Raw genomic sequence first — 22014 nt, forward strand, 5'->3', positions numbered from 1 at the left:
TCATAAAAGTAATAACAATGAGATGAATGCTAAACATGAAATATGGAAGTTCCAACTAAACAGGAAGATAATATGTCAAAAAAGATCCCCTGCACCTCCATGAAGTTCGACCTCTCTCTGTACACAGAGATCAGTAGCTTTTGACATCTGGCTTACTCAATACACCATAGCCTTTTGGAAACTGCAATATTCTATTCAAAAAAGCTGAAATGCCGAGACACAAACTCGAAACTCGGCGGCAGTCCAAGAGCAGCCAATCAATTGTAAGACAATAAGAGACTCCGCTAAAATCACATTCAGAATTCAAAGACTGCACAAAACGGAGTCTCCAAAATCGTTAACAAGAACGGCAGAAACAGAACCAACGTCCATCAACATAGAGCGACTTTTAAGCATAGGAGTATTTTTTTCCCAAAAGGGCTTCAAACTCTGTGAAACATTCAACCTGTGATTTTACAACAAAACTTGCAATTTCTAGCATAAGCATACACAAATCCAGTATCAAGCTAAAATTTGACAAACAACACAAAAGGAGACAACAAGAAAATACAGACCAAACAAAGTACTAACACTTCACTTTATTCCCACAATCGACATAAGAAACTGAAGCTTGTCATTCACTTCTTCCAAAGTGGACGGGTTACTGAACATAGATGGAGGCTCAACTCCAGTAAAGATGTACAGTGCCTTAAGTTCATCGACCAACAAAGGTTGGGTGGCTGCTGTGTATCCCACAATTGTTCTCATTGCGTTCATCTTCTCCCATATCTTCTCCTCACTGAAGGACTCCTAGCAATATCATCAAGCAAGCAAAAATGAATCCAAATGGCTTCAAATACTCTAGCCAGGGAATGAAACAAATCAACATGACAACCAGTCAGTTGAAGAAAACCAGATATGAAAAATTGAACATGGATAGAGAAGTACTCATGCATCTTGCCTCCATTGCCGATAAAACTATAGCACTCAGACAATCTCTTCAAGTGAGAAAGAGGGACTACCCTTTGATATCTCACAAACCAGTATCAAAAATTGTAGGAGCAAGACATGTTCAAAAACGCAACACTAGCAGAGGGATTCTACGATTTGAATTATCAGTTATGCATGCAAGCCACTAGGTCATAATCACACTACAGTAAAAATTGGAATACCATATAATCTTTGTAAATGCAACTCACAGTTGGTACGAAAACCACATGGACCTAAGTGGAGCACAACACATAAGAGGATGGACAGCCCGACCAATTCGAGACTGCAGGCTGGAGATTGATTGAATAACACTAATCATAATCAAAATCGTATACACGAACCCACGTTTCCAAGTCTCTCTTTGATGCTGCTTCGCATCATAATTGGTTAGGATAAACCAAAAAATACAAGCCACAGGTGCGGAACTTGATTAGTTGCTCTTGAAACACTCATCCCGCTAAGCCCATTAGTTTCTCTCTCTAAAAAGCTATCTATTGATTCAAGAAGGCACAGTACATCAAATATAAACCTGGCACACAAGCATTGTTTTACTAGTCTTGTAATATTCTTCTTTTAATACTCCACATGGACGAACACTTTGGATAATGTTGCCCCTGGGAATGCCAAAAAAACTGGTCATCTTTCTCTTAATACATATATCATATATAGTTTATAGAAACAATCCTGAACATCTTAGTTTTTTAAAAAAAAAAATACAAACTAAATCTGAAGTTAAAAAATGAGGAAAACAAATTGAAGTTCGGTAAATAAAGACGCATCGAATCTATTTGCTGGACCACAAGTATCTTTGCAAGTTCTGTACAGCTAACTGACATTCGTAAACTAGTAAGGCCGCATTTGTCATATGCAATCACATTCTTCTACACTCTTACTTCCACTTTCCAGACCCAGAAAAGGATGATCTTAAAGGTTCCAAAAAGAAAATTGAAAACCCGGGATCTTCATTTACTATCATCCTATTAAGATCCAATCTACATGCATCCCAAAACTAAAAGAATATTTTGACGCGACTGCCAGCGGACGGTTTGATGAGTGCCGAGTATAAGAGCCCACCAATGCTGAAGCAAAATGGCCTCATACCGTGTTGTAGTGGAGCATCCCGTGCATCACCACCAAGGAATGTAAGAGTAATGTGACTAATGAAAGAGCACAAATAACAATGGAAAAGAGAAGCCAAACCAATGGAAGAAATGAAGTAGAAGTTGCACCCTCTCTTCTAAGAGAACCAGTGTGTTTGCTTGAGATACACAAAGAACAAGACCGGGTGAACAAGAAACTACTTTACTTGAGCATTGGCGGAGAATTGACACAGTTTCTTTTGGTAAATTCATAATTAGTAGCACTTGTTGCTAAAGATTTTTCCTTTCATGAGGTAAATTAAGCAATCAACAGTCTGAATAATTCCCAATATCTAATCAAAGAAATATATTGATAAGCATACTAAATGAGTCCAGCCAGGTTAACCTAAACATGCTTTCAAATAGATTGACCAATTTTTTCCGGAGGAACTTCAAAGAACCAAGAAAACTATGAAATATTAAAAGATAACCCTCTCCGAGAATCCCCATAAAAAATTCTGGAACGCAACCTAAAGTGGCAGAACTAGACTTAGAACTGACCTTGACAGGTTTGGCCTCTGGAATCCCTGCTCTTCCAGAAATCTGATCAACACCACCGGCATAGGCATTTTCCTTTCGATCAGTGTTCCCTTTTCTTTCAGACGGAAGGTTCCCGCGGTCATCAGGTGCCTTCCTTTGAACCTCTTTTGCAGCTACCAGGTTATCCTTGCCTTCCAGTGGACGCAAAGCATCTTTTGCAACATGCTTGCCATTGGATGCTCCTTTAGGATCCTTGGTCGAGTTCGCAGCTTGCCCACCATCCTTGCTAATTCCTGCATCTCTGCTTCCGGGCAGTGTTCTGTCCATCTCAGCAACTTTCTTGGCCTTCTTGGAAACACCACTTTGGTTGACCTCGTCTCTTCCTTCTTTGGTCTCCCTTTTCACCCGTAAATGCTTCTCGTCATGCTCCACCTTAACTTCATCCTTTACCTCTTCCTTTTTCCCTATGATTTTCACATCAGTGTCCTCCTGCTGCTTGTTGCTCAACCCCTCCCCTTTCTCTGATATTGCAACATCTTTACTTTCACTTGCTTTCTTCTTTTTGTGGTGTTTCTTTGAGCTTTTGCTGACATTTGGTTTCCTTGTTACTTCTATTATCACGTTTTCTTCCGAAGTAACCTCAGGTCCTCCTCCAGTTTTTGTTCCTTGAAGCTCTCTCACAAGACTATCTACCCTCTCATCCTTGCTTACCAATGGCTTCTCTATGATTTCAGGACGCGTAACCTTTCTATCCTCATTTCCCTCAAGTACACCTGAACTCCCTAATGAATCTTCCTTCACTCCATCACCTACATATACTTCAACAAAATTCTTATCTGGCAGACCTGGTGTTAAAGTAAGGTCTTTTTCGCCCTCATTTTCTCCCCTGGCTTCTTTGGCGACCAGATCCAAACCCTCAGTTACCTTAATCTTTTCATCAAATTCCCAATTTTCTGCTTCTCTAGCTCGTTCGGTTTCTAAATTCTCCTCCTTCAATGGTCCCTCATTCTCTCCTTCCAAGTATTCACCCACATCTTCTTCGTATCCTTCTTCTTTAACATTCTCATCTACATTTATCTCTCTTTCTTTCTCCGCTCTGCCAACATCTTCATCTTCAACAGGAGTCTGTCCTCCCTCGTATCCACCGCTCTCCAACTCAATTCTCATTTGAACCCCTTCTTTTACATCCTCCATTTCTTTCTTTTCCTCCTCTTCCATCCTCATTTCTCCACCAAAACCAGGACCTTTCCCTCCTACTTGTTCATCATCTTCATACATATCCCCATACTCCAACAGTAGAGGTGGCTCTGACCTCGGAAGCAACGTATTCATAAGCTTCTCAATACAAGTATAACTAGCAAAAGCAAGACCAAAAGGAACCGAAGATGCAAATCCGAGAGCAGAAATAACAATAAGCGGAGGAAGAACCACTGGAGCAGAAGAGATTACAATACCTGTAATCATAACCTTCTTCCCCAACCCCAATCCTTTGTTCACAATCCATCTTATATTACTCTCTTTCAATTTCCCCTCGTCCTCATCATCTTCCTCATCTTCTTCCTCCTCATCTTTTAACGAAGTATGCTCCACAATCCTCCACTCCACAATTTGATCTTCCATCCTACTAACAAACCAAAAATATTATTTAAAATGAAAAAAATAACACAAACAAAAATCAAGCAAAATAAGAAAGTAATTCTGCTAAAAACGAATCAAGACATCCGACGAAAATCAATCGAAATAAGCCATGAGAATGTCTGTAGGAGCTTTGCTGATCAGTGGAAAAACAAGGATTTAATTAATTCATTAACTCAAAATTTGAAAGAAGTAAAATCACGGAGAAATCGAAGAAGACTCCTTCAACATGAGCTATATACAAACACGAAAAATAATTTTAATCATATATAAATAATTATTAATTTAATTAATAAGATTCGATGAACCTTGCACCGATACTAGCTCCGCCCCTATTTCCGGTAAGTGGAATGAGAAGCTTCCACAGTAGTAGTACTTGAACAATAAAACCATATAAAAATAGAAGTAAAATGAAGGAAGAAAACACATATAGATGCCCAGTAAAGTAAAGAAACAAGAGTATAGCTGATTGACCTCAAAAACGACTGAATCAACAATTACAGAGCAGTTCTACTTGAAAAATATCATGATAAAGTACCAATTTGAGAAGAGACCAAATATTTGATATTTGTTTGCTGAGAATACAGAGATAAAGGATGGAGGATGCGTTGGGCAGTGAAATAGTGGGAGAAGACGACAGGCGTCGTAGTGGAAATGGGATAACTGCATGCAATTATGATGAGGCAATAGCAGAGGTATCCACGTAACTGCACACAACTGACGATTTTCCGCTCCGCATCCCAACGTTTCTTTTCTCCTTTCCTTTAATAATAATGGTCCTTTATGCTATTTTAAAATGTCCAATAATTTTATATATTTATTTTATGAATAATTTAATTTATTTCTTATTATTTCCTCTATTTTACAGAAAAAAATTATCTGATTTGATTTGATATCGAGTTTAAAAATATATATTTAAAATTTTATGATCCTAAATTAAAATTATGTCAAAGATACAAAAAGAAATTTGATTTTAAACATATTTAGTGAAAAACTAAAAACGAAATATTATAAAAAATAAAAAACATCATTCTTTTATAAACAAGCTAAGAAAAAGACTATTCTTTTTCAAAAAAGGAAAATATTAATTATAATTATCCGCAATAGGTTGATTACAATACAAAGACATTGAAGGATACTATTTATCTAAGTCTTATCAAAATGTCATAAAAAAAATTTATTATGATTTTAAAAATATATTTATTATATTTAAAAACTATATTATATAATTACCTTTTTTTATAATTTCTTATAAAATATATAAAATCAATCGTAAATAACTATGGAACAAGGGAGTACTTTATTTTATTTTTTTTCGTAATGATGTCATTTGGGCTACACGACCACTCAACTCCTCTGAGGCTTTCAGCTACAAATTCAACCAAGAAATTATGTAGGTATGAAATTACGATTTAAAATTAACTAGACTATAGATTGTAAGTAATATTTTTTGATGATAATTTCAAATTATTTTTTTTGAAATTTTAGATTACTAAATTTAAATTATATATTCAAATGCTAATTTGATACTATTATAATATCAAATTACTTATTTAAGTGCAGGTGCAAAAAATATCACACTCGATAGTATTTGAATTTTTATGTTAAAGGAATTTTAATTTTCTTTTAGTATTTTATATGACTTGATACTATATATGATTGAATTGAATGAGTTCCTTGCACGTGATTGTATACTTGAGTAAATTTGTGTACGTTTCGGATAATTCTATACGTAATAAACTTAGACATGTCTTCTATGGGTTGTGTACATTAATATATTCTTTGGTTCTTAAGAATTTTGTTTTTAATTATTTTCAATTATTGGTTTATTTTGACAAATTAAGAAAAAATAATTTTTTTAATTTATTTATTCTCAATTAATTACTTTGAAAAAGATTGAATTTCTTAAAAAATTTAAGTTTTTAATTTATCAATTTCATAATTAATAGAGATAAAACAATATATACACTATGTCAATATTAATAGATATGACAATCTAAAATTTAATAAATAATTACGAACAGATATAAGTATATAGGAGTCTACAATACAATGTGATCGATGATATGTGTACTAGTCTGATATATATATATATATATATATATATATATATATATATATATATATATATATATATATATATATATATATATATATATATATATATATATATTATAGAACAGTGGGTGGAAGTTGTTAGTATCGACATATGTGGTGGTTAATGTTAAATTTCAATTTGTGTAGGGTAATTTTAGAAAATTAAACGAAATGTGTCAAATAAGTCTTCGTTTGATTTTTGGTGACAGATTGATCAAAAGCTGGTCAAATTCTCTTTAAAATATAATTAAGTAAATTTGGGACCAAATTAACATTTTTAAAACTTTCTAATCTTTTATAAGATACAAAAAAACAATTCATTTTTTCAATTTTTATAATTTTATTCAAATAATTTTTTTAAAAAAAAATGAAAATAGAATTTTATCTTCTTCTTCTCCCAATGGTCTCTCTTCTCTTTTTCTTCCTCTTTAGAAAATCTGAAAATCCGACTACCAAAATAAATATTCTCCCCCATTATCTTATCTTCCTTCTCATCTCCGATCGTGACTCTCTCCTCTTTCTGAACTAAGATTGTGTTAGACTTAAAATGGGTAAGTCATTTTTTGAGAGATTCTACAATTTTGGAACAATACTAAGCTTTTTTCTTGGGTTAATGAAGAATAAATCGTTCTATAGATGTGAAAATGAATAATATTGTAATGGTACCTATTATTTATTGTTTTAGAAAGAAAATTAACAAACCCAAAAAGCCATAATTTTGAGAAAATATATATGTAATGTTCAGTGAAAATTCATTTTTTGTTGTTTTTGTTGTTCTTTTTATGACCATTTTGTTCATATGATTTAAGAAATGTAGTTTTGTTCAATTGTCCAACAAATATTTGAAATGTAGGAGATTAAAAAAATATATTTCTCAATCACTATCTATAATTAGTGGGGGGGAAACAATGACTACTACTCTGTATCACACTCAAATTCAAAAGGCAAGGAGAACAAGAAGGGAAGGAGAAAGACCTAGAGATGGAGAAGGAGAAACTGAAAAAGAAAGAGAAAGAGAAAAAAGTCGAAGTCGTCAATTATGATGTGAAGCAACAATATCCACCGTTGATTATGTATACCATTATGAATTACCTTTTTGTTGATAAGTTGTATAAAATAATTGGTGAAGTGTTTATTTTTGCTGATAATATTAATGATTTTTTTTAAACAAATGTCAATTATGATGGTGAAGAAGAAATATGGTGTATGTGACAACATATATAACCTATGTTGTAAAAAATACCACAGAATTATCTACATGTACCCCAATAGAAAGGATATATGTGGCAACATATATAACCTATGTTGTAAAAAGCACCATAGATTATTACATGTGCCCCAACAGAAAGGATATATGTGGCAACATATGTCACAGAAAGAAGATATGTGACAATATATGTCACATAAGAAGATATGTGGTAACATATGTCACAGAAAGGAGATATGTGGCAATATTTCATTGATACCAATGTGGTGTCTGTGGCAACATATATAACCTTTGTTGTAAATAAAACTATAGAATTATCTGCATGTTCACCAACAGAAAGGATATACGTGGCAACAAATGTCACACTATGAATTGTCAAAAAAAATTAAAAAAGTAAAATAAAAATGTCTAAGACAATTGTCCCTTCATTTTCTCTCTCTCCTCTCCTCTATAAAAGGTCGTTTCGTTTCATATTTCAAATTTAATTTATTTTTATTAATTTTCATTTTCTTTTCTCCCTTTCCTTTCTCTCGTTCCATTATTTCTTTCCCGTTCAAATTGTTGCTATGCTTTCTACAACATCAGTGGTAATATATTGTGATTTTCTTCTATAACAAAGCGTCGTTGCCCTCATCATTTCAAGCTTATCGTTGATATCTTCTAAGATAAAATTTAATAGTTATCAGTATTAAATCAGGACTTTTTTAGTGGTTTTTATCACTTATTTGTTTGTAGGATGGTTGGGTTGTTATTCCTTTTGAATATTATCTGATTTAAAAATATATATTTTAGGATGTACATGTTGCCACATATGACATGTTTGTTGCAATTTTTCCAATAACACGTACATATGTTGCCACATATGACATGTCTGTTGTAATTTTTCCAACAGGACGTGCATATGTTGCCACATATGTCACTTCAAGAATGGGTTAATTGATAAATTAAATGATTTTTGAAATGAAAAAATGTCAAATTGGATAATATTTTAGTACTTTGGACTATAATTAAGTAATAAAAATATGCTATAACACTTGGAACAACGATTTACAAGGGTGATATAACTATCATATGAAGTTACTTGGCCATTGTATGATGAACTAGTGATATTATAGTCTTTGTAAAAATAACAATGAAAGTTGTTGTATTAGACCATATATATATGCTTAGACATGTTGTATAACTATACATTAGAGTTATATGTTGAATTATGTGACAATATAATTGAATTAACCCTAAAAACAACATTTATGATATATATATATGTTGTCACATATGACATGTCTGTTGCAATTTTTCCAACACGTGCATATGTTGCCACATATGTCACTTCAAGAATGAATTAATCGATAAATTGAACGATTTAGGAATGGAAAAATGTCAAATTGGACCAAATTTTAGTACTTTAGACATAATTAAGCAATAAAAATATGTTATAACACTTGGAATAACGGTTTAAATGCTGTTATATAACTATCATATGAAGTTACTTGGTCATTGTATGATGAACTAGTGATATGATAATCTTTGTAAAAATAATTGATAGAATTGAGGAAGGTTGTTATATTAGACTATAATTTTGTACGTAAACATGTTGTATGACTATATATTAGTGTTACGTGTTGAATTATGTGACAATATAACTGAATTAACCCCTCAAAGACCATTTTATGATATACATATGTTGCCACATATAACATTCTGTTGCAATTTTTCCAATAGCATGTGCATATGTTGGTACATATGTCATTTCAATGATGGCTTAATCAATAAATTGAGCAATTTAGAATGGAAAAATGTTTAATTGGACCAAATTTCAGTACTTTAAATCATAATTATGCAATAAAAATATATTATAACACTTGAAACAACGATTTATGAGGGTGTTATATTACTATCATATGTAGTTATTTGGTCATTGTATGGTGAACTAGTGGTATGATAGTCTTTGTAAAAATAATTGATAGAATTGATGAAGGTTGTTGTATTAGATCTAGGGGTGTGCATAAACACCGGAAAACCGAAACACCGAACCGAAACCGAAATTTTTCAAAATTTCAATTTCGGTATTTCGATTTTCGGTTCGGTATTCGGTTTATTTTTTTGTCGGTTCGGTTTTCGGTACGTATTACTTTGGAATTCGATATTTCGGTTTAAACCGAAATATTATATTTTAATTTATAAATTATAGTATATTTAATAATTATTAATATTAAATAATTTTTTTAAAAAAAATAAAAAACCCTAAATCCCTAATACCCTATCCTCTTCACTCTTCAGCACAACTTCTTCAACTTCATCCTCTCTCTTCAACTTCATCCTCTCCTCTTCACTCTTCAGCACAACTTCTGCCTTCTTTTCTCCTCTTCCTCTTTTACTCCAGCCGGCGTCCACCGCCACCATTAGCAGCGCCGCCAGCCGCCGTCCTCGAGCAGCAGCCAGCTGCAGCAGCCGCCCGCGAGCCGCGGCAGCAGGTAGCAGCAGCCAGCAGGTCAGCCGCAGCCAGCCGCCGGCGACAGCAGGTCAGCAGCAGCCAGCCACCAGCCAACCCAGGTGCAGGTATGTAAATCGTAATTTCAGTTTTTTTGATTATTTTTTTTTATTTTTTTCATCTGATTTTATTTTTATTACTAGTTAATAGTTATTGGGAATTTATTATGATTTTTTTTATATATATAGATGGCTGAACAAACAGAATTAAATATGGGTGTAGCTGATCAAAGTCGAATAAGTATGGCTGATTCTACGGATAATACACCTACTAATAGCAATGATTTGTCGATTGGTACAGAAATAACAAAAAAAAGAAAAGAAATGGATCCTAGGTCTCTTGTTTGGCAACACTTTGAAAAGGTTTTTGAAAATGGTGTATTAGTTAAAGCAAAGTGCTTACATTGTAAACAATATTATGCTGCCAATACAACAAGAAATGGAACAAGTGGACTAAAACAACATTTGACTTGTCGGTGTAAAGTGTATAAACCTCCGACTGTTGCACCCGGTATTCAAAAATTATTAAATATTCAAAATAACAATTTAGAGACTTGGAAATTTGAGCAAGAGGTATGTAGGAGAGCTTTAGTTGAGATGATTATTTTAGATGAACTACCTTTTAGTTTTGTTGAAAAAGAAGGCTTTAAGAAGTTTATCAGTAAAGTCCAGCCTTTGTTTCATATTCCTTCTCGTAGAACCATAACAAGGGATTGTTATGAAGTTTATGGTGAATTGACAATAAATTTGAAACAATCTTTAAGAGAAATACAACCAAGAATTTGTCTCACAACAGACACATGGACTTCAGTGCAAAGAATCAATTATATGTGTTTGACTGCTCACTTTATTGATAGGGATTGGGTGCTTCATAAAAGAATATTGAATTTTTGTCCTATCACTAGTCATAAAGGTGAGCATTTGGCTGAGTCTATTAGTAATTGTTTACTTGATTGGAAGTTGGATAACGTTTTTACTGTTACGGTTGATAATGTTTCTTCAAATGATGTGGCAGTTTTAGAGTTGTCCAAAAAATTAGATATGTAGGGAACTAATTTGATGGAAGGTAAGCATCTCCATGTGAGATGTATGGCTCACATACTTAATCTAATTGTGCAAGATGGTTTGAAAGAAATTGGTCCTTCTATCAAAAAGGTGAGACAAATGGTGAAATATGTTAGATCATCTTCTTCAAGGGCAAGAAACTTCTTGAAATGTGTTGAAATGCAAAAGATAGAATGTGATAAGATGTTGTCTTTAGATGTGCCTACTAGGTGGAATTCCACCTATTTGATGTTAGACACAGCAGAAAAGTTTGAGAAGGCTTTTGAGAGGTTTGATCTTTATGATGGTAATTTTAATTCTTTTCTTGCTACTGATGTTTGTGAAGATGGAAGTATCGCAGGGTCAATTCAATATGAAGATTGGGCTAATGTGAGGAATGTCACAAAGTTTCTTGAAAAATTTTATGAACTCACTTTGAAAGTTTCAGGTTCACGGTATGTTACTTGTAATGTTCATTTTGAAGATATATGTGAACTTGATGCTTATTTGAAATTATGTGTAGCAAGTGATGACCTTGATTTAAGTAAAATGGCTTCGGGAATGAAAGAAAAATTCAAGAAATATTGGGGGACTCCTAAAAAAATGAACAAAATGATTTTTATTGCTTCTGTTTTGGATCCTCGCAATAAATTTGTCTATGTTAGTTTTGCTCTTGAAGAATTACTTGGGGAAGAAACGGGAAATGTAGTGAATACGAAAGTAGAGGCTTACTTGAGGGATTTGTTTGCGATATATGTAAGTAAGTATGGAAAAGGTTCCAAAAGTCAACCATCTTCATCGGACTCATCTGATTCTTCTGGTAGTGGTATTTCTCAAAATATATCCAAAAATTCTTTGAGAACTAAGTTGCACATGAAGAAACAAAAGAATGATTCTGGAAGTTTAGGTGTGAAATCTGGGTTGGATAAATATCTTTTTGAAGACCAAGAACCTGAATCTGAAGATTTTGATATTTTGAGTTGGTGGAAAGTTAATTCTCCTAGATTTCCAGTACTTTCACAGTTGGCTCGAGATGTATTGGCTATTTGTATGTCGAGTGTGGCATCGGAATGTGCATTTAGCACCGGTGGTCGAATTCTAGATCCCTTTAGAAGTTCATTGACTCCCAAATGTGTGCAATGTCTTATTTTTGTCCAAGATTGGCTTAGACAAGAAACCAAGCCTATTTGTGTTGAAGAAAGTTTGGAGTTTCTTGAAAAAATTGAACTTGGTAAGACTTTTTATTTTTTATTTATTTATGGAAAAAATAAAATACTTATTGTGTTGTATCTTGTATGACATGTTTCTTTTTATTGATTGTAGAGATGGCAAATAGTGGAAGAAGCTCTTCCATTGTTGATGTATGATTGACTTGCAAGCGGTGAGTTTAATACATCATTTATTTAATCATATCATTTTTTAATCTTAAAAGTAGTATTCTAAGTTTCTAATATTTGATTTTATCTTAAAAGGTCCAAGGGTCAAGACAATGAAGAAATAATTTTGTTGGCACGTGACACTCGAAAGTTGAAAGCGATCTCATGGAAGAAAGTCAAGAAACTCATTATTGTTGTTTGTTATTGTTGAAAGTAATCTCATGGAAGAAGACAAGAAGTTCAAAATACATTGTTTGTTGCTTATTATTGTTTATTATGAGTTAATGAAAGACTTTATTGTTACTTGTTAGATTCTTATTATGTTGTATTTGTGAAGACATTAAGTTATTAACTACAAATCTACAATGCAACTTTTGTTTTAGTATCATTGTGAATTTAAAATTTGGTGTTAATGCCTAATGACATATTGAAGATTTGAATCATTGATAATTGATATATTGAAATTTGGTAGTAAATTAGTAATGCACTTCTTTGATTTATTGTCTATTTTTATTTTTTAGCCGATTAAGTTGAAAAATCAAACAAAAAATTGTAAAGTTTAAAATTTTAAAAAGCCCACTAAACAGGCCCATTAAAAAATCGAAATAAAAAACCAAACTGAATTAATAAAAACCGAACTGAATTAACAAAAACCGAATCGAACCGAAATATTTCGGTTCGGTATTCGGTACATAATTTTAAAAAACCAAAAATCGAAAAAATCGAAAAAAAATCGAACCGAACCGAAATACCGAATGTCCACCCCTAATTAGATCATAATTTGTGCTTAGACATGTTGTAGGACTATATATTTGTCTTACATGTTGAATATGTGACAATTTAATTGAATTAACCCCCAAAAGATCATTTTATGATATACATATGTTGTCACATATGACATTTCTGTTGTAATTTTACCAAAAGAACATGCAAATGTTGCCACATATGTCACTTCAAGGATGACTTAATCAATAAATTGAGCGAGGAATGAAAAAATATCAAATTGGACAAAATTTTAGTACTTTGAACCATAATTAAGCAATCAAAATATGATATAACAACTGAAACAATGATTTACAAGAGTATTATATAACTATCATGTCAGTTGCGGCATGTAAGTCATATGTTGTTATACGTCTAGCTTATATGTTGCTGCTTGTGTAAGTTATATGTTGCAACATATGTCTATTCTGTTGATATTGAAATAACCTTTATGTTGCTACCTATGACTATAATTTGTTCCTATAGTCAATTGTTGCAACATATAACAATTTGTTGGAAGCGCGAATGCAAATTATTGAAAAAATTGCAGGTGCACATATGATGATGTGTGATATCAAAACAATTAATTTTACATATCAAAATAATGGTGTGTGACCCTAATCATTTATGAAGTAATTTCAATTGATAGCAAACGAAATTTGGTCCACTGATTAAATTAGTTAAATCTTATTTAAGAAGAAGAAATGAAGAAAGTTCAAGGACAAACACCGAAGACCAATAATGTATGAAAAGAAAAAGAAAAGGATAAAGAGAACAGGAAGAAAGACAAGCAAGCAAGCAAGAACGAAGAAGAACAAGAAGAAGATGAGGAAGAAGGCGAATACGACGAGAGGTGGGAAGGGGATATTTTATTTCCCCTTTTGGTATAGCCTTTTGGTGGCTTCCCTCAATTTTATTTCGCACAAAAATTAGTTAAATTAGGTTATAGTTAATTTACCCTTTTACCCTTCATTTAATTCAATGGATCAAACTGTCAACTTATAAATTTAAGAGAAACTCCACAATCCTTCATTAATCATATAATCGTCACTTACACCCAATACTTAGACTTATGTCACCGCCCATTTATTTTGAAACCTTACTGTCACTTTTTTTTAAAGTCCCGAGTAATGTGGTCTTTGTATTGATTTTCATGTTCCCATAATTACTCCATGTGGTTTATCTTGCCAACACATTGATACATGTGGCTTTAATTCTCATTCTCACCATTCTTTGTCTTAGTGAAATAGAATTTTTAAGGACTCATCTTTGTTCTTCTCATCAAAGTGTTGATGTAGTTTTCGATATTTTTTTATTGCTATTTTTTGCTCGCCTTAAATTCTCCTTTTTTATTCATCTATATGCAAATAAATTCATATATGAGAAACCATTGTTGTAATAAGAAAAGGGGGAAAGGAGAGTTATTTGTTTTGTTTTTCTTTTCGAAATTTGATTCTGAATTTAAGAATACTCAAGTGAACTAACTTAAATTTCTAAATCAATCTTTGCTTCAATTTTAGGTATTCTTTTTACTTTATTTTTTATTTGAGTAACTAATGACAACTATAAGATATGAATTTGAACTATTGATATGAGGAATTGAGAATTACACATATTTGGATTTAACTTTTGATAAGTTTCAACTCTTCAGTTTTTAGATTTGATTTCTTAATTTTGCATCTTCATATGTTATCCCCTTGATTTTCTTTTCGTTGTTCAACTTTTTTTTCTCCCGTTTCTAAATTTGGCTCAATAGATAGATTTATAGAGCTTTAATTTTAGATATAGTAGCTAGGAATAAAATGAGAGAATTCGTTTGATTTCAGCATTAATTCGCACATTGGTATTTTATAAATCATTTGATCTAGACTGTCTCTCTAGGAAAACTTTGCTCTAACTTCTCTCTAAAATATATACAGCAATGGTAACTATGCAAACAAAGGAACCTCGTCCCCCCGATCCACCTACTGCATCCAAAGAAAACCTAGCAGCAACCCAATCTCTACCACAACCCACCACCCACCACCCCACCTCAGCAAACAGTCACTGGACACCCACCACTCACAGCCCTCTTCTTTCGATCTCTACCGGAGAACCCAATACCAAAACACAACTCCCTCAAAATCAACCCTAAGTATCCTCCTTTGATAGGCAAATACAAAAATCAGATTTAAAAAAAAAAAGAAACCATAGTCTATCAACAACATGAAGAGTTCTGTCAAAACATTGAGCACAAAAGAGATACCACCCAAATTCAAGACAGTTATGACACACAAATGAAGGCTACAATTCAGGATGGGAAACAAGGAATTCCATTGTGTAATAGAGGAAATGAACAGTCGGTTTCTACACCAACGTTCGCAGCAAAGGTTCAAGCCAAGTTATTCAACGTCAATGACAAAACACAGCAAGTTAGTATTCGGCGTGGAACTCATTTAGGTAAACATGCGGTCTACTTTTCCGCCGAGAATTACTTTATTAATTTAGCATAAGAATTCAAATATACTCTTATTGGAAAGTTCTATCGAGTTTAACCTACAATGGATGAGATTAGGAAAGTCTTTATTAGACAATTCCAATTGATTGGGTCTGTGAAAATTGCTTTCTTCGATTATCGACATGTCTACTTAGATTTCACTAATGAGGTGGACTACAACCATGTTCTCTTTATATAGTTCATTGACATTGATGATTCCCCTATGAAAATACTCAAGTGGAAAGCGGATTTCAAACCAGATGAAGAAAAATCTATAGTCCTTGTGTGGATTCTAGTTCATCAATTACCATGTCATCTATTAAAATGACATATCATCTCTAAATTGGTAAGTGATGTGGGAGTGGCCATCCCACCTGATCAAGCCACATATTCTAAATCTCAGGGTAATGTTACTAAATTTAAGGTTGAAATAGATCTACTGAAATCAAGAATAGATAAAATCTGACTAGGATTTCATAGGTTAGATGGATCTGAAGATAGTAAGTGGCTAGACATAGAGTATGAAAAGGTTCCGAGCTATTGTCTTTACTGCAAGATGCAAGGTCATCTTGAATCTCAATGCAGAAACAAATCATGGAGCGATAGAGTTAAAGCTCAAAAGGAAGAACAAAACAAGAAAGAAAGAGAAATTAGACAAGAGTAGAATTCCAAAGATGAAGATGGTTTCCAAACAGTCACTAGAAGAAGGAATTCAAATGCCATGAGAACTGGTCATTCTCATCAACAAGAGAACAAGTGTGATCCACCCGAAAATCCAAAAGTGAACAGAACCATCAAGCCCTATAATCCAAATAGAGGCATCAACATAAATAAACCCAAGGATAATGTCAACACTAATGCTTTAAAGGAAGTACAAGGAAAAGGAAAGGATAAAGTCTTCTCTGACTGTCTTGCCCAAGAGGAGTCTCATTTGATTCAAAATATGCAGACCACTTCGCAAGGAAATGGATTGATAAGAATGCTTCTAACACCCAGTTGAAACAAAGGATCAGCAAGACCAGGAATGATAATGAGATACACAACACCAATATCAGCACAAATCAGGTTCAGATTCAAATTTCAGTTCGAAACAAATAAATATAGGTCAATCGGCACAAGAAAAGGAAGCCACAAATAACAAGCAAACTTATCAAAATACTCTCCGTCAGACCTCAAAACAGAAAGTTGCTCAAGACAAGTATCTCAAATTGATAAGTGGGGCTACCTTGGAAAATAATCAAAGTGTGGAAACCAAATTTCATCTCAAACCTGGGGAACAATCGAATATTTCAGAGGGTGAGTATAACAGCTCATCTGATGAAAATTATGTTGATCATGAAGAAAGTTTAGATTATAGCAGAGACTACGCTAGTTTGGACAGTGAGGATAGCAACAGTGACAGCTAAAAAGAAGCTTTAATAGAGATTCTCAACGCCCAAGCTTTAGTGGATGTCGCAGTGAATAATGCTTTTGATAATACCATTACGTATGGCCAATCCCTAAAAGGCAGAGGCAAAGGCAGAGGCAGAGGAAGAGATAAGAATAGAAGGGGCAGAAATTCATTAAGAGACAGTGGAGGCAGTCAACAATTCCAATGGTCTGATAAGACTTCAAACAGTTCTAATTCTCTCAAAGTTGATCATGTTTAAATCTCTTTATTGGAATATAAGGAGCATAAATTCTGGTGGTGCTCTAGAGAGACTTAAACAATCTATGAATTCTGAAAAGTATTATATTATTGCTTTAGCTGAATCTTTCCAAACTATTGATAAATTGGAAAAAAACAGAAAATTGTTGGGTTCTCAAAATGCATGCTCTAATAGTAACAGCCAATTGTGGATTTTCTGGGATTTTAATACTAATTGTGTTATTAAGGAGGAAGATGAACAACAAAACTCTTTTGAAGTTAATGTACAGGGTTCTATCCTTTTAATTATCTACATTTATGCTAAATGTAATGCTAATATGAGAGTTGATCTTTGGGATAAGCTAAGGAGCATAAGTGCAAACTACGATCTTCCGTGGATGGTTAGTGGAGACTTCAATTGTATTGTGGATCTGGCTGAGAAAAAAGGAGGCACACCTCATCGAATGTCCAAGAGCTTGATTTCATTCAATGCATAATGGACTGTAATCTCATTAATGCAGGATTCTCTGGATCTCCTTTTACATGGTGCAATGGTTGGGCTTCTGACAGAAGAGTTTGGGAAAGAATAGATAGAGTCCTTACTAATTATAAATGGGCTAATCTGTTTGACTTTACTAATATCAACCATCTTATCAAAACAGGTTCTGATCATTCCTCTTTGTTCATTACGACATCCAATCATACAACGGATCATATCAAAGTGTTGTTGAATGTGCCTGGAACATTGAAGTAATTGGTACACCCTTATGGAAATTTCATCTCAAGCTTAAGAATGTTTCTAAAGCCTTATCTGATTGGTCAAGAAACGCGGTTGGGAACATTTTCAATACTATTAAAGCTTTAGAAAAAAGAGTGGCAAATATGGAGGCTAAGTCAATCATTGATAATTTCGAATTTAACAGAACAACTCTTAATTATGCCAATGCTGAGCTTGTTCTTGCTTACAAAAAAGAAGAATCCTTCGGGAGACAAAAATCCGGCATAAAGTGGTTTGTAGAAGGTGAAGTCAATTCCATGTTCTTTCACCCTATGGTTAAAGGCAAAAAAAGACGACTTAACCTGACTACTATTAAAGATGATCAAGGTAAGTGGATAGTCCGAGAAGACAATATTGTTGAAGAGGCCATAAAATTCTTTAAACAACAATTCTCTAAAAAAGACACTGTCAAGAATAGTAAAATCATGGAGTGTATTCCAAAGTTGATCACTGAGGAAGATAACATCAATCTGATTTCTCCTACTTCATTGGATGAATTGAAAGACATCGTATTTTCCATGAGCACTCAAAGTGCACCAGGACCAGACGGAGTCTCAGGTAAGTTTTACCATTCTTGTTGGAATATTATTACACATGATTTGCTCATGATGGTACTTGATTTCTTTGTTGGTACCCCTCTTCCTCGATCTCTTAGTCACTCTTGTCTAGTTTTAATTCCTAAGGTTAAAACCCATCAACAGTTCACTGATCGTAGACCGATTAGCCTTAGTAATTTTTCTAGCAAGATTATCTCTAAATTGCTTAATCAAAGATTGTCCCCCCATATGAATAAAATTATCTCTCCTTATCATACATGTTTTATTAAAGGTAGGTCTATCTCCGACAACATCTTATTAACTCAAGAATTGGTTTATAATATTAATCAGTCTCCTAATTTAGGCAATTTGGTTATAAAATTTTATTATGACCAAGGCCTACGATAGAGTAAATTGGGATTTTCTGTCTTATGCTAAGAAAAATGGGCTTCTCTGACATTTGGATTGATAGAATTTGGAGACTCCTTTCTAACAATTGGTATTCTATAAATCTCAATGATGGAAGACATGGCTTTTTCAAATCTAGTCGTGGATTAAAACAAGGTGATCCCTTTTCCCCATCTCTTTTTGTTATCTGTGCTGAGTTGTTATCTAGATTGTTAACCATTCTCCCTAATGATGGCTTTATTCCTTACTCTGCGCATAAAAAAGACCTTTGATTACCCATCTTTGTTATGTCGATGATACCATTCTTTTTTCTTCTGGAGACCAACCATCTTTTAATATGATGATGAACAGGCTCAACATGTACGAAAAAGTATCTGGTCAGCTTATTAATAAAAATAAATCTGGTTTTCTTTTATTGGCTAATTTTCCTCTTGATTATATTCATGATGTGGAGAATGTCACGGGGTTCTCTCAATTAAAATTTCCTTTTCAATATTTGGGGTGCCCCATTTACAGAAGAAAGAAAAAAATTGTTTACTTCAACAACATGGTTGCAAAAGTTTCTCACAAGCTTCAAGGATGGCTAGGTAATTTTCTATCTTAGGTGGCAAAGCTACCCTTATCAAGTCTATTTTATATTCCCTTCCTCTCCACCTACTGTCGGTTTTATATCCTCCTAAAGGTGTCTTAAATCAAATTGAGAAGATCTTTAATAATTTTTTGGGGGGCTTTGAGCATAATAAGAAACAACATCATTGAAAAGCTTGGCATGATCTTTGTTACCCTAATGTAGAAGGTGGTGTTGATTTCAGGTCATTAAGAGATTTTTGTAACATCTTTTCTGCAAAGATTTGGTGAAATTTCAGAACTAAACATAGTCTCTTAAGACATTTTCTTCAGGCTAAATATTGCAAGAGAAAACATCCGGTCATGAGAAAATGGTCTTATAGCCAATCTCAAAATTGGAACTTATGGATGTGAAAATTCAGGCTGAACAATCCATCTTGTGAAAGATCGCAAAAGGTAATGTTTACTTTTGGTGGGATAACTGGACAGGTAAAGGAGCCTTGGCTAAACTCATTAATTTTGATAACGCTCCTAGAAGCATCAAAGTGAATGATTTTTTTTACTAATACAGGTTGGAATATTTCTAGCCTTAATGATGAACACCCTAGCAACATCACTAGTGATATTAAGGATATACAAATTCATCCTAATAAGAATTATTGGCCTATTTGGACTGTTGAGTCTACAGGTGTTTTTTCTTGTAAAAGTACATGGCATTTTATGAGAGCTCACAAGGCTCATTCTTTCACCTCTTCTATCATTTGGCACAATAAAATTCTGCTCAAGATTTCATTCTTTATGCTTAGAATGATGGAAAATAAAATTCCTACAAATATGGCTCTAAGAAAACTAAAATTCCTATCTCGTCTATGTGTTCTTGCTGCAATATTCATGTAGAGGAAACTACTATGCATTTCTTTGGTAGGAGTGAAACTGCTACTCAAGTTTGGTCTTATTTTTTTTTGAGTTGTGGCATCCCTCTTCAATTTTGCAACATTAGACAAATTGTCATGTCTTGGTGGCTTTCTAAAACTAAGAATAAGATTCACAAAGCTTTTATACAATGTTTGCCTGCTATAATTAGTTGGTAAATTTGGAAAAACAAATGTAGTGCTAAATTTGATAATACTAAGATGTCGGCTACTATATTATTAAATAGGTCATCAAAACAATGCATATGCTTATCAACAGTCTTTTTCCCATCTTTAGCACTTATCTTGAATGGCGCAAACTCTGTAGTAATATTGAAACAACTAAGCAGGTGATCAAGATCAAGATAGTTCTACGGAAGAAACCAGATAGTGGTTCGCATAAACTCAACACAGATGCTTACAACAAAGGTAATCCAGGTGGTGCTGGAGGAGGTGGAATCATTAGAAACAGTGATATGGAAGTTTCAAGCTTGCATATACATAAAATTACGGAGTGTGTAGCAATAATGTAGCTGAAGTAAGTGTTATTCTTCGAGGTGTAAAAATATGCTCTATAATGGGTCTCATAAACGTGATTGTGAAAGTTGACTCCCAACTCATTATCAACATGATTAATCACAAAATGAAGAGTTTTTGGGAGATTTTCATGTTATTGATCAGATCAACCAACTCTGCAGTGGAAAAAACTTTCTTTTGTGCATTCCTACAGAGAGGACAGTATAATAGCCGATCACTTGGCAAATTTGGGAGAATATACTAATGAGAATCTCATAATAGAAAACCTTAGTTTGCTCCCTCCATCTATCAGAGCTTTTTTGAGTTTGGATCAACAAGAAATTCTTAACTTCAGGTTTAAACAAAGAAATAATCATTTTGTGAATAATGATGTTGTCCTTGGATAGTTATGTATAGTTTACCTCTTCTTTTTCTTGTTCTGGAGGCTATGGTCTATGTCCTCCTCCATGTACTCATTTTCTTCTTTAATTTATAGGTTGGGGTCAATGTCTAAACCCCCAAGTTAAATTGTTTTTTTTAAAAAAAAAATCGCACATTGGTGGATCTTTTAATTCTCTAATTGTTATGATTGTATTTTTTATTTCTTAAGTCTTAAATTGAGAATTTATGATATGTTAGTTTAATTTAATTTTAAAGAGTCTCTATCTCTACCGGCAAATGAATGCTTTTTTTTATTTTCTTTTAATGTTCATGTTGAAGTATTTATCTTGATTAGTAGTTTTGTTTTCATTTAATCATGTATTTTAACAAGAAGAAGTCCAAGACGATGGAAGAAAGTGACCTAAACAATTTTAATTGAATATGTTGCACCGACCTGCAAAGACAAAGGTATTTAATAGCAATGATATGGCTAATGATAAAACCAATATGCAACAAGTAGCATTATGATTTTAAATTATGATGTAATTGAGAGTCTCAATTAAATCATGGAGTGACATCATTTCTATGTTAAGAAATTAGATAAATCTCATGTTC

The 22014-nt window shown here is 33.3% G+C and overlaps 1 protein-coding gene and 1 long non-coding RNA gene across 8 annotated transcripts; one reads left to right on the plus strand and one right to left on the minus strand.

The window, feature by feature from the left end:
- Positions 1-386: 386 nt before the first annotated feature.
- Positions 387-4973, minus strand: LOC101264922 (DEK domain-containing chromatin-associated protein 4-like). 7 transcript variants are annotated; one of them, XM_004237439.5, is made up of 3 exons: positions 4762-4973; positions 2610-4212; positions 387-778 (listed from the first exon to the last, which is right to left on the minus strand). In XM_004237439.5, exons 1-3 carry the CDS (start codon positions 4890-4892, stop codon positions 776-778), a joined length of 1737 nt encoding a protein of 578 aa, XP_004237487.2. In that variant the 5' UTR covers positions 4893-4973; the 3' UTR covers positions 387-775. The 7 variants fall into 7 exon arrangements, with proteins under 7 accessions (XP_004237487.2, XP_010319806.1, XP_010319807.1 ...); XM_010321504.4 differs by having other exon boundaries at positions 387-789; XM_010321505.4 differs by having other exon boundaries at positions 387-789; positions 2610-4209; positions 4762-4961.
- A 10940-nt stretch (positions 4974-15913) lies between these two features.
- Positions 15914-21570, plus strand: LOC138348295 (uncharacterized). Its single transcript, XR_011220724.1, has 2 exons — positions 15914-20047; positions 20853-21570. It is a non-coding gene; the product is annotated as an uncharacterized lncRNA (long non-coding RNA).
- Positions 21571-22014: the final 444 nt, after the last annotated feature.

Source organism: Solanum lycopersicum, chromosome 4 (genome assembly GCF_036512215.1).
Source record: "Solanum lycopersicum chromosome 4, SLM_r2.1".
Taxonomy (NCBI): Eukaryota; Viridiplantae; Streptophyta; class Magnoliopsida; order Solanales; family Solanaceae; genus Solanum; species Solanum lycopersicum.

Excerpts from the sequence above, each read along its gene's own strand:
- LOC101264922 (XM_010321504.4), bottom strand. The coding sequence starts at position 4,892 with ATGCAGTTATCCCATTTCCACTACGACGCCTGTCGTCTTCTCCCACTA. Across the intron at positions 4,213-4,761 it reads TTTGGTCTCTTCTCAAATTG|TAGGATGGAAGATCAAATTG; the intron begins GTACTTTATCAT and ends TTGGTTTGTTAG. Across the intron at positions 790-2,609 it reads CAGAGGCCAAACCTGTCAAG|GAGTCCTTCAGTGAGGAGAA; the intron begins GTCAGTTCTAAG and ends TGATATTGCTAG.